The sequence below is a fragment of the Crocuta crocuta genome, unplaced genomic scaffold (assembly GCF_008692635.1).
Source record: "Crocuta crocuta isolate KB4526 unplaced genomic scaffold, BGI_CrCroc_1.0 scaffold348, whole genome shotgun sequence".
Classification (NCBI taxonomy): domain Eukaryota; kingdom Metazoa; phylum Chordata; class Mammalia; order Carnivora; family Hyaenidae; genus Crocuta; species Crocuta crocuta.
In genome coordinates this window covers 2661277-2674305 of record NW_027529573.1, presented here as the reverse complement: position 1 = coordinate 2674305, position 13029 = coordinate 2661277, and the positions used below count along the sequence as shown (strand labels likewise).

Below are 13029 nucleotides of genomic sequence, written 5' to 3'. Positions count from 1 at the left end.
CAGCAGCAGCAGCAGCAACTGCCCTGAGGCAAGTACCTTGAAGGTGCCAGGCCCTGCACTAGGTGCTTACGGCCTGAGTTCATTTGCTTTGGTAGCACCTGCTCTGAGAAGCCTTTCCGGAAAAGCCCTCCCTCAGCAGCTGATTATTCATCCAGCAGCCAGCCATTCAACAGCTATTTATTGCACCCCACACCCATGCAGCAGGTAGTCATTGTCAAGTGTAGATCTGGTCATGTTGGCCACTGCCTGATACCCTTCAAAGGCTGCCCTCCACTTCTGCCCTATGGACAAACCACTCTTCCTACTGTGGCCTCCACAGGCCTGCACAATCTGGCTCTTGCCCTGCCCTGACGCCAGCCTGTCCCTACCACCCTCCTCTCTCCCTGTGTTCAGCCACACCTCCTCTCCTCTGCTCCGAGAGCACCTGGTACTTTGCTCTTGGCCACCTGCTTCCGCATGCCCTCTGCCCAAAATGGTATGGCTTGTGGCTGGCTTTTTGCTATCTTTCCAGCTGTTGGCTCAAACATTGCCTCCTTGAAACAGCCTTCTTCCTGGCCATAGTGTCCCCCGAGGCTGGCAGACTGGAGCCCTCAGTCAAGATTACTGAGGCAAGGAGTTCACATTCCAGATTGCCCCTTTCAGTGTCCATTTGCCCCTAGGGGCCAGTGGCCACAGCCTCCTCTCTTTTGCAACTCAAAGAGTCAACCTAGACTGTGGCACAGGGTACTTCCTTGTCTGGCAACGTAAAGATCTGAGAGCTGGCCTCTATCAGCCCCACTGCCCGGTCAGCCAGCACTCACCTCGAAACATGTCATACCAGACCTTCTTGGCCTTGAGGTGCTGTAGCCCATTCAGGTGCTTCTTGCGGTTGTGGAGGTTGTCCTGGAAGGAGCGGTTGCAGTAGTCACAGAAGTAATGCTTCCCCATGGCCACCTCCACCAGGTACTGCCTGAGAAGTCACAAAGCACTCAGTCAAGAGTATGGAGGCAACGCCACACACCAAGGCCCAAAGCACACAACACCAAACAAGCACTCCCTGAGTGCCAGTGTAAGGAAGGCTCTATTTACACAAACCCTCTTTCAACCCCTGGACAGCCCAGGAGGAACCACACAGGCGAATCATTACTGGAATGATTACTGATTACGGGTTGGGAGGCCTCATTTCAGAGGGATCTTCTTTTTTATTATTATTATTATTATTTTTTTAATGTTTTATTTATTTCTGCGAGAGAGAGGCAGCATGAGTAGGGGAGGGTCAGAGAGAGAGGGAGACACAGAATCTGAAACAGGCTTCAGGCTCTGAGCTAGCTGTTAGCACAGAGCCTGAGGTGGGGCTCAAACCCATGAACTGCGAGATCATGACCTGAGCCGAAGTCAAGTCAGATACTTAACCAACTGAGCCACCCAGGCGCCCCAGAGGGATCTTCTAACAAATCTGATGCCCAGCCTCCACCCCAGGCCAGGAACAGTGGAACCTCAACGGGGGAGACCCAGGCATCAGGCACTTTTGTAAAGCTCCCCAGGGAGTTCTCAGATGCAGCTGGGTAGGAGAACCACACCTTATACCCTTTGGCCCCTGACTCCCAGGCCCTATTCACTTGGACTTCCTCTCTCCCCTTTCCTCCAATTTGGCCACATCAGCCTCATCTCTGCTTCGTCGCACACGCCAGCCACACACCAGGCACTCAGCCACCTCCCCCATTTGTACCTGCTGGTCTCTGCCTGGATGCTCTTCCTCAGGTACTTGCTATCCTTGCTCACTTGATTCCTTCAATCTTCACTCAAATACTGTCTTCTCAGTAATCTCCTGTGACAGCTTTATTTAAAATTGCAGAATACTCTACTTAGCTTTCCCCATTCCCTGCTTCATTTCTACCATCTTTGAAGTAGTAAGTTACTTGTTATGTTTATTATCTTTTTCTCCCAACAGTAATATAAATCCAGGTGGGCAGGGATATTTTTGTTTTGTTTACTGCTGAAGCCCCAGCACCCAAAGTGGTGCACAGTACAGAGTAGGCAACCAATAGTTGAGGAATAAGTGGATTAATTCCCATATTCCTTACGGGACAACTGAGGTTCAGACAAAGGAAGTCATCTGCCCAAGGTCACACAGCTGGTGAGCAGAAGGTGAAGCCGAGTGCCCTAAAATCCCACTGCTGGGTGTCCTCGCCTCCACAGTCAGCTCAAAGCTTACAGAAGCCACAGGGCTCAGGCAGAAATGCAAACAGCTTCCCAAGGTATTAGCTAAACTCTTAGGTGGCAGGTCAGAGAGGGACATGAGAATGTTTCAGCTGTTAAGTCTTAGGACCCCTCAGCCATAGTGACCACAGCTGCCATACCTGACCCAGGAGACACGCAACCATTGGGAGGAGGCAAATATGTGAGTGTCAGGGCCAGCCCGTGGGTCTCCCAGTTTGCTGCTGAAAGACCAGAGGATGAATGGGTCCAATCTGGGCTGTTGAGTGGGATCACAAGGGCTGGGCCTAGACCAGCCCCTTACCCTTCAGGTCCTATAGTCGGATCTCTCATTTCCCAGAATAGGTTTCTGAGTTCCAGAGGAAGAAGGAAAGTGACCTCCTCAAGCAGCTGACTCCTAGGACTTGGCAAATTAAAGATACAGCCGGGACCTGACCACAGGGCAGATAGATTGGGGCACGTATCTTGGGAAAAAGAGGGAGAGAGACAGAGACAAACAAGCCCCTTGGACTGCCCAGGCAGTCAGGTGGGTCGATGGAAAAGGCTGTTCCTGTGGCAGACAGGGACAGCAGCCATTAAGTCAAGGGCTGTAACGGGATCAGGAACAGACAGTCATTCAAAATGAAAACGTATAAAACCTCTCTTCTCCTATTACTGCTGAGAAACCGCATCCCAGACACACGGACTTGATATATTAAATTTGGCAGCTCTAATACACCCCGTCTTGCCAATAAACTTATAGGAATTGGATTGAAATTGTAAGAGATGAATGTTAAATGGCCGAGTGCTTAACCAAGCCATTCACGAAGCTTGAAGCTCTAAGGAGCTGCTGGCTCTGGAGAGTAATGGGGAGGGGAGGGTGGCCCTCCGGGAGACTGAGATGGAATGGTAGCTCTGCGGCAGACTTAGCTGGACAAAACCACACAGGGCACTGAGAAGGCAACCGCGTGAACTTGGCCCTCTCTAGGCCTCTACTTTCACTGCAAAAATAGGGGTCTGACAGGTTAGCTGATTGCCTGGGGACCAGTACACAGACATTTGCTAATCCAAATGAATTGTTAATAAAAGAGTAATAGAAATATAGATGACAATAATAATGTCCAGCATAAAGCAAGTGCTCCATAAAAGTTATCTACTATTTAAAAACATTTTTTTTAATGTTTTATTTATTTCTGAGAGAGAGAGACACAGCATGAGCAGGGGAGGGTCAGAGAGAGAGAGGGAGATACAGAATCTGAAACAGGCTCCCGGCTCTGAGCTAGCTGTCAGCACAGAGCCTGATGGAGGGCTCAAACCCACAAACCGCGAGATCATGACCTGAGCCAAAGCCAGGCGTTTAACCGTCTGAGTCACCCAGGTGTCCCATAAGTTACCTACTATTTGATTTATTGAGCACCTACCCTGTGCTGCCACTAGGCTACAAGCTTTATAATGCATCATCTCATTTAATGCTCAGGAAAAACTGTGAGTTGGGACCCATTACACCTTTTTAGATGAGGGCTTCCAAGAAGTGAAGTGATCTAGCCAAGGTCATAATACTGGCTGGAAAGCAGCCAAGCTGGGTTTATTTATTTTTTTAAAGTTTATTTATTTATTTTGAGAGAGACACACACACAAGTGGGGTAGAGGCAGAGAGAGAGGGAGAGAGAGAATCCCAAGCACGCTCTGCGCTGACATTTGATTCACGAAACTGTGAGATCATGACCTGAGCTGAAAGCAAGAGTCAGACGCTTAACCAAGTGAGCTACCCAGGCACCCCAAGCTGGGTTTAGAATCCAGGTAGGATGGATCTAGAACCTGCACTCCTAATCACTTAGGAAAGTCTCCTCCCCATAAAATCATACTACTGACAGGTCTCCTTTATTAATCCATTCACTGTACCCCTGGGACCACACGGCCCCTTCAAAGTCCAAATGGTATGTATTACAATCCCATTTGCAAAAGAGACAATTGAGGCTCAGAGAGGTGCTGTGGGGTGCCCCAGGTCACAATTCCAGGAAAGGCAGAGCAGGTCTCATGGTGCCTGCACTTGCACCTGCTAGGAAAGCCTTCCTGAAGAAGAATGATGAGCCCCTCAGGAGTGGACTGTATATATGTGTGTGTGTGTATGTGTGTGTGTGTTCACGTTTCCCCTTCTCTCCCACATGCATGAATCATGAAGGAAAGCCACAGAGGCAGTGCCGCCCACCCGTGCCTTCCTTCCCCTGCCCACCCTGCATCTGGCACAGGGGAAGTGATAGGCTGTCTGGTACAGGTCAGTGAACCCCGCACTCTAGTCCCAGCTCTGCTAGGTGAGGCTGTGGTCCCGTCACTAGCGTGATTCCATCACCAGCCCTCTCCAGGCTTCAGTTTCCCCATGTGTGAAGGGGGAGGCAGGCAGCTAGACCAGGTGATGTCTAAGGGCCTCTCCAGACATCCAGGTTTAAATCCAGGTGCCACTGCTTTCTAGTTCTGTGAATTTGGGCAATTAATTAACTTCTGGCCTCAGTTTCCTCCTGTGAAAACCAGGATAGTAACAGTGCCCACCCCAGGGATTGCTATGAGAATCAGAGCATCTACACACATGCTTTCACTTAGTAGAGCCTGCCCACAGGAACATCTCCAGAAACGACAGTCGCCATCATTACTACTGGTCTCCAAAAAGGCCTGTATTTCAGAAAACTGAAGCTCAGAACAAGGAACAGGATGTCAGTGCCCAAGTGACATCCAGGGTTGGCTGGTTTGTATTACAGATGAGGAAAGTGAGGCCAGGAGAGGGGAAGTGAGTTGCCCAAAGTACACAACACAAGGCAGACGTGGGACTGGAACTTTAGCGCTCACGGCAGGCCCAGACCCATGCCCGGCACGGCAGCTCTGCAGAGCCCCTTCTGCCTGGGGATGGTATCGGGGGAGCAGACCAGCTTCAGGGGAGCCAGTGCTTCCCACCTACCTAACAAGCCTGTCCCCATGGAGGCAGAGGCCCTTTCCTGGGAAGGAGCTGGGCTTCAGCAAGGTGACCTCACCCAGGCATCAGCCAGGTGTGAACTTCTAGAGGTCCTGACCCAAGCGCCTCCCTCTCAAGTGCCTCGGAGCATGTTACAAAAAGGTGTGGGTACAGAATCCTCTAGACAGACACAGTGCCCTGCCAGAGCGTATTTGGCAACTTGGCAAACAGAGTGTGTTTCACTCCGACGCACCCCTCACAGCCAGGTGTCCTTGCACAAGGCACAGCCCACACCACCACACTTGGCAGCCCTGAGTGGGAGGTCAGGGAAGGAGGGTGCAGGCAGCTGGACATCTCTGATGGCGTCCAGACACCAGCATGGGGCGCTGACTAAGCCAGCCCTCTCTGCCATGATTCATCCTCATCCTCTGCGGCCGGTGCACTCGGCAGCATGTGAGCAGGGCCCTGTCTGCAATACACAACCATCCAGCCCACTCCCTGGATGGGAACAAAGGCCGTGCCACCAGCCCACTTTCAGGAGCCAGGTCCATGTTTGCAACGGCACCTGCTGGCTCCCTGGGGCTTCACCAGGTGACAAGGTGGCTCCTCGTGGCAAAGGGGCAGCAGGCAAGGCTAGTGGGACAGCCCTCTGGTGTCACACAGGTGTGGGTTTGAATCCCAGCTCTGCCACTGATCAGCTAGGTGACCTCTAGACAGTTACCTCGTCTCCCTGCATACATCCTCAGTTATAAAATAGGGACCCCACGGCTACATTGGATTGACCAAGGCAGGAGTATATAAGGATGTCTACCATATACTTAGTGTTCAAAGAATGAAGGCTGTGGCTGCTGGTACTATGACCACCCAGGCAGGTCACTCCCTTGCCCTCCTGGTGAGCCTGCCTTGACCACTGGATTGAAAACTGCAGCCAAAGTGACAGCCGCAGGCACTTATGCCTCCCTTTCAACCTGCTGTTTTCCGTAGCTCATCTCCCCTCACGTGCTGATTTATTGTCATGTGTGCCTGCCTCCCCACTAGAATACAGGCTCCCTGAGGGGAGAGAGTTCTGTCTGTCCTGCTGCACCCCAGCACCCAGAACGGGGCCTTGCACACACGATTGCTTGTGGATCTAGGGACCAGGACAAGGAAGGATAGAGAAAAAAGACACTTAAGGCCCCAAAGACAGGTCTCTCACCACCACCACTGCCCTCCCCATAGGACTTCTGTCTCCAAAAGAGAGAGCCCTGCTCTACTGACTTACAGCACACCCGGCCATCCCGTGGCACCTGACTTCAGTCTTCTGGGTTCAAGGAAAAGATTACCTACCTATTAGTTGAGACACTGTGGGCAGAGGGAAGAAAAGAGAATGGAGGTGGGATGGGATGAGGGAAGATAGCATCACATTCCTGCATGCTAGGCACCTGACTTTCATTCTCTTATTTCATCCTCACAGAGACCCTTCGAGTAGGTATCAGGGTCTCCATTTCACAAATGAGGACACATGTTCAGAAATACTCTTAATTTGCTCTGAGCCAAGACTGGAAGAGACACTGATAACAATAATTTCTCATCAGCCTGAGTGCTACTAGAGGGCCAGCGGTGCTGAGGACCCCCATGCACTCTCTTGGGGAGACCTTACCAGGATGCTGACATCCCACAGCCACGGTGTGGAGAGCCAGCACTCCCCCTGGGGTCTGGTTGAGCCCTGAATCCCTGCTCTTCCCAGCACACTGCTCTGCTGTGAGGCTGTCATGGGGAAGACATTTGTGCTTCATTGATATTCTTGGTTCCTTTCATAGTGTGCGTCTCAGGTACCGAGCTGTCTTTGGCACAAGGCTAAAATAAGCCAACAGCTTGGCTGTAGCCAAGGGCTGGAATGTGCACTGTAATAATTATCCAGGACTTGTGCTCACCACATGCCGCCCTCAAGCTCACCTGTCATTTTTCTAATTATGGCACCGCCAGACCCCAGGTAAACAGTAAACAGCAGCCAGAGGCCAGCTTTATTGCATGCCCACTAGGAGCACAGCAATGTCCCAGTGCCACATATGCCTGCCGTCTGGAGTTAGTGGCATCGGAACTGCCTGTGGGGGTGGCCTGCAGACTACCCACTCAGAACCCAAATCCAACAGAAGTGCCAGGAAGATCTAGATGTCTTCCCTGATAGGAGCCCCATTATGTTAGGGGGCTTCCTCAGATGCTTCAGTGCTTAGTAGCAACCATACACCTCTCTCATCCTGACCTCACGTACGTGTTCCACCTCCTGGAGTAAGGCACATGCATCATCATACTTCCGGCATCATAAGGCAGTGGGACCCCTACCCGCAGCAATTCTTAACTCGGCAGGTCTGGGCTAGGACCAGGATCTAAGGAAGCTTGGATGCATAGTTCACAGACCATGCTCAGAGAAATGCTAGTCTAAGGTAGATGGACTGAAGAACAGAGAGGGGGAAAGCTTGCCCAAAGTCACACAGACTATCTATACCAATCCTTACTCTAAGCATTCAACCTAGGCCTGAATCTCATCCCTGCCACTTCTAGGTTGTGAAACTCTCAGTAATCTACTCATGCTCTGGGCCTCACCTAGTTGACAGGAGTAATAATATAATTCTGTAAGATTACTATGAAGATTAAATCATGGATAGTAGGTGCTTAGCATAGTGTCTGGCATGCCGATGGTGCTTAATACATATTTGTGGATATGGCAGCCAGCCTCTGTGGTCCCCACCTCCTGGGGTTTGCACCTTGTGTTGTTTGTTCCCAAACCTTTCAGGATTGGTCTGTGTCACTAAGAGAACAGATACGATGGCGTTTACTTCCAAAATCAGGTGATAAGACAATATGCCTTCCATCCTGGTACCTCTTTCTCTGACCACTTACTCTGGGGGAAGCCAGATGCCATATCGTGAACAGCCGTGTGCGGAGGCCCATGTGGCAAGGAACTAAGACCTCCTGCTAACAGCCATGTGAGTAAGCTTAGAAGTGGATCCTCCAGCCCAGTCAAGCCTTCAGATGAGTAGAGCCCCAGCAGACAGTTTGACTGCCACTTCATGGGAGCTCTGAGCCAGAACTACCCAACTAAACCACTCCCAAATTCTTTTTAAAAAAAATATGGTTCCTCTTCTTTTTTTTTTTTTTCTGAGAGAGAGAGAGAAGGAGAGAAAGCATGAGCGGGGGAGGGTCAGAGAGAGAGGAAGACACAGAATCCGGAGGAGGCTCCAGGCTCTGAGCTAGCTGTCAGCACAGAGCCTGACGTGGGGCTCGAACCCACGAACCGTGAGATCATGACCTGAGCCGAAGTTGGACGTTAAACCGACTGAGCCACCCAGGCATCCCAAATTCTTTTTTTTAAAAAAATNTTAAATAACTTTAAAGTTTACTCATTTGTTCATTCTGAAGGAGTGAACGCAGGGGGAGGGGCAGAGAGAGAGGAGAGAGAGAATCCCAACAGGTTGTGTCGTTAGCGCAGAACCTGACATGGGGCTCAAACCCACGAACCATGAAACTGTGACCTGAACTGATATCAAGAATCAGATGCTTAACCAACTGAGCCACTCAGGTGCCCCCCAAATTCTTGACCCTAAAAAACTAACTGTATTAGATATTTGTTGTGTTAGGTTGCTAAGTTTTGGGGTAATCTATTATGCAGCAATAGCTAACTAATACAGTGAAATAAACAAATGAAAAAACTAAATCAGTTTAAAATATGTGATGACCATAGGTATAAGGTGCCCCATATCCCAAAATATCCTGAGTGGAGTCAAAGGAGCCAATCCCCTGATGCATGTATAGCCCTCGAGTTCTATGGTTTCCTTATCAGCCACTTACTCACTAACCAAACATTTGCTCTGTGCTGAGAGCAGGAAGTCTGCTTGGGATTCTCGGCCTCCTTCTCAGTCTACCTCTCTCTCGTTCTCAAAAATAAAGAAATAAACATTAAAAAAAAAAAAGCTCTATATCAGATCTTACCCCCAGTTCCTGGCTGAAGGCTTAAGGCACTCTGATTCCAAGCAGACTTGGCCCAGCACAGGAGGGCTAAACTGGAATCTAGGCTCCAGGGAGTTATAGGCTGGAGACAAGGTTTCTCATCAGATAGTTACAGGTCCCAGGAGGCCAGAGCTTCCAAATAGGAAAGGTAAAAATAGTATGAAAGAGGCTTCTGAACCAGAAACCTCAGACTCAGAACTGCTTCTGCCTCCCTCTTCTTCTGCCCCTAGGCCGGTCCTGTCACCACCATCACTGCTGCCCAAGTCAGTCCTCACCTCCTAGTACCTGATCCAGCCTCTTCAGTTCACCCCATCCTGGGCAGCATCAGATCAACCCTCTTAAAAGGACTCCTTCTCAAGATTTCCCATGGCTCCTGGTGCAGAGCTTAATACAAATGAAGTCTCCTTTGGGGCGCCTGGGTGGCTCGGTCGGTTAAGTGTCCGACTTCGGCTCAGGTCACGATCTCACAGTTCGTGGGTTCGAGCCCTGTGTCAGGCTCCGTGCTGACAGTTTGGAGCTTGGAGCCTGTTTCAGATTCTGTGTCTGCCTCTCCCCTACTCACACTCTGTCTCTGTCTCACTCTCAAAAAATAAATAAAGATTTAAAAAAATTTTTTCAAAAAACAAAAAACAAATGAAGTCTCCTCTGTCAGATCTCCAGGAATTCAGACTCAAAAGGTCTGGAATGGGGGCCCAGAAATTTGCATTTTAATCAGGGAGTCTAGTACCCCCTAAGAAACAAAGCCTGGAGGTAGAGCACCTAGGTGGCTACATTTGAGCATTTGATGACTCTTGATTTCAGCTCAGGTCATGATATCAAAGTTCCTAAGATTGAGCCCCGCTCTGGGATCCCTACAGACAGTATGGAGCCTGCTTTGAAATTTCTCTCTCCGCCACCACCTCCCCCACTCCCTATCCCTCTCATGTGCATACGTGAACGTGCTCTCTCTCTCTCTCTCTCAAAACAAACAACCAACCAAAACTATCATCTCCAGGTAAGTTTAAAATTGAAAATAGAGGTAAATAAATCAGACTTATTATATTGATGTTCCTGACCTAGGTTTAGTAATAATCAGTGTATGCTAAGTATCTATAACATTGTGGCTTAGTCTGTTAAGCATTGGACTCTTGATTTCGGCTTGGGTCATGAACTCACGGTTCACGGGTTTGAGCCCTGCGTTAGGCTCTGCACTGTCAGTGCGTGGGATCTTCTCTTTCCCTCTGTCTCTGCCCCTCCCCTGCTCACTTGCTCTCTCTCTCTCTCAAAATAAAGAAACATTAAAAACATTTTTTAAATAATAAGTTAAAGTATCTATAACATTGAAAAGAACTTGACATGTTGAGTACATGACAGAAAAGCATTGCAATTCCAATTTAAAATACAGAAGTTAAGAACTGAGAAATACACTGGGGCACCCGGCTGGCTCAGTCAGTGGCAGTGTGGAGACTGCTTGAGATTCTCTCTCACCGCCCCTCCCCGACTTGTGTGCGCACGTCATGTGTGTGCACTCTGTCTCTCAAAAATAAATAAATACAACTTAAAAATAATATATAGAAATCTAATTAATATTAGATTTCTTATTTCTTTTTTTTAAATTTATTTTTGAGAGAGATAGAGACAGCGTGAGCAGGGGAGGGTCAGAGAGAGAGGGAGACATAGACTCTGAGGACAGGCTCCAGGCTCTGAGCTAGCTGTCAGCACAGAGCCCGACGCGAGGCTTGAACCCATGAACTGCGAGATGACCTGAGCCAAAGTTGGCCGCTCAACTGACCGAGCTACCCAGGTGCCCCAGATTTCTGATTTCAAATTGAGAGGTTAGCAATGGTTGGAAACACTGGCTGTAAATCAGAATCAGCTGGAGTGCTGTGACAGCTACTAAGGGTGCCCCTCATATGTTAACTTCACGTCAGACATGGCACCTGTATTTTTGTTTTAGCTTCCCAGACTGAGAATCAGTGACATAAAAGAATCTAAGTCTGTTAAAAGTGTTGAACTGTTTACAAAAACTTGAAATTCATTGGGGCGCCTGGGTGGCTCAGTCGGTTAAGCGTCCGACTTCGGCTCAGGTCATGATCTCACGGTTTGTGGGTTCAAGCCCCACGTCAGGCTCTGTGCTGACAGCTAGCTCAAAGCCTGGAGCCTGCTTCAGATTCTGTGTCTTCCTCTCTCTGACTCTCCCCTGCTCACGCTGTCTCTCTCTCTCTCAGAAATAAATAAAATATTTAAAAAAAACCAAAAAAACCCAAAACTTGAAATTCATTATGTTTGTAAGCTTAATTTATTAGATTTTCTGGTAACATTTAGGAAATTCTTGGGAAATTATACTTGTTATGAATCTGAAGTACTTAAAAAGGAAATCAAACATATTAAATTTACAAGTGAAATAAATGTGTAAAGAAATGTAATTAAGCTGTTAAAACAGCTGTTTGAAGGACTTTAAGAAATTTAGTTCAACTTGAGTTCAAACATTAAAGGAAAAGTGAAGGTCATTTTTCTTATTTTTCTAAAGTTATGATATGTATAGAATCATTCTAAATTGAAGTAAATGGCTTAAAGAAAATTAAGTATTTCAAAATTGTTGCTCCAAAATGAGAATTAGCTAAAAATAAAACAGGCCACACCTTAACTCCCTGTTGTCTTTCCTACCCATTCTACTTAAAATAATCCCTCCATCCCTTGAACTTCCCACCAGCCGGATTTGTTGTTAGCAAGACATAAGAACTCTTTCCTAGAAGCTTCACATCTTTCTACCCTAAGGAGCTATCAGGATGCTTTGCAAATAGAAAATAACCCTAGTTAAGGTTAATTCAACATGTTGTGGAGCTTTTCACATTTTTCTTCCCAATACCCAGTCAGGCATTCTTGTTACCTTTCCAAGTCAGAGGCAGACCCAGGCCCCTAATCCCTGGTTTTCAGTACCTATGCGATCCCTTTTATCTCTCCTTTTAGGCCTCTCCTCTGAACTCAGATCCAAATCCCCATTGGCCTCCTGGCATCTCCACTAAGGGGCTGCTCAAACCAAACGTGGCCAAACGGAATTTAAGGTCATCCTTGTGGATTTTAAGTTGCTGAGGTCAAAATTTAAATGTCATCCTCCATTGCTTTTTCCTGCCCCGCCCCCCCATCTGTCGGCTTGTTCTGTCTGTCCTACCTCCCAAAATACATCCCAAATCTGATCACTACTCCAATCCAATCCCAACTGACCCAACCCGGTAACTTTCCCTCTTCGATGTGCTCTCCAAAGAGCAGTCAGAATGATGACATTAAAATGTAAATTGGATCATGTCACATCCCAGGTTAAAACCCTTCAGTGGCTTCCTAGAGCAATTAGAAAGAAATAAGACTCCTTACTATGGGTTAGAAGGCCGCATATGAGCCTTGGGCTGACCCAAGCCCACCTCTTCCAGTCCGCCCTACAGCTTTCCCTCAAGTACTCCAGGACTGCTGCAGCCTCAAGTCCTTCGCACCAACCTTTTCCTGTTTGATGGGACTTTTATTCATTCAGGTCCCTAGTTAAGTGTCATCCTAGGCATCCTGGTTAAAATAGCAACACCAGACTCTCCTCAATCAACCGTTTTTTTGCTTTTTAAAGTACTACTTGTTTGTGGTTACCGCACCTCCCCATTTGTCCACACACCAGCGCTCCATGAGAGCAGGGACTTGTTCACCGCTAAGTCCCTGGCACACGGTCCAGGGCAACGCTCATAAAGCATCAATTGAATGGCACTAGTACTCCAAAGCCCCCGCTATTTCTTTCTTTCTTTTTTTTTTAATTTTTTAAATGTTTTTATTTCTAGGAGAGAGAGAGAGAGACAGCGTGGGCAGGGGAGGGTCAGAGAGAGAGGGAGACACAGAATCCGAAACAGGCTCCAGGCTCTGAGCTGGCAGTCAGCACAGCCCGACGCGGGGCTCGAACCCACGAA

The 13029-nt window shown here is 48.4% G+C and overlaps 1 protein-coding gene across 3 annotated transcripts in view; it reads right to left on the bottom strand.

Moving 5' to 3' along the window:
* ZMAT5 (zinc finger matrin-type 5) overlaps nucleotides 1-13029 on the bottom strand; it is a 29606-nt gene that overhangs the window by 14230 nt on the left and 2347 nt on the right. For 2 of the 3 annotated variants that reach the window (XM_077761625.1, XM_077761627.1), the window contains exon 2: nucleotides 801-949. In XM_077761625.1, coding sequence (XP_077617751.1) covers nucleotides 801-927 — 127 coding nt within the window. In that variant the 5' untranslated portion in view covers nucleotides 928-949. Of the gene's footprint in view, nucleotides 1-800; nucleotides 950-1708; nucleotides 1817-13029 lie in introns of all 3 variants that reach the window. The other variant, XM_077761626.1, reaches the window with a different exon arrangement.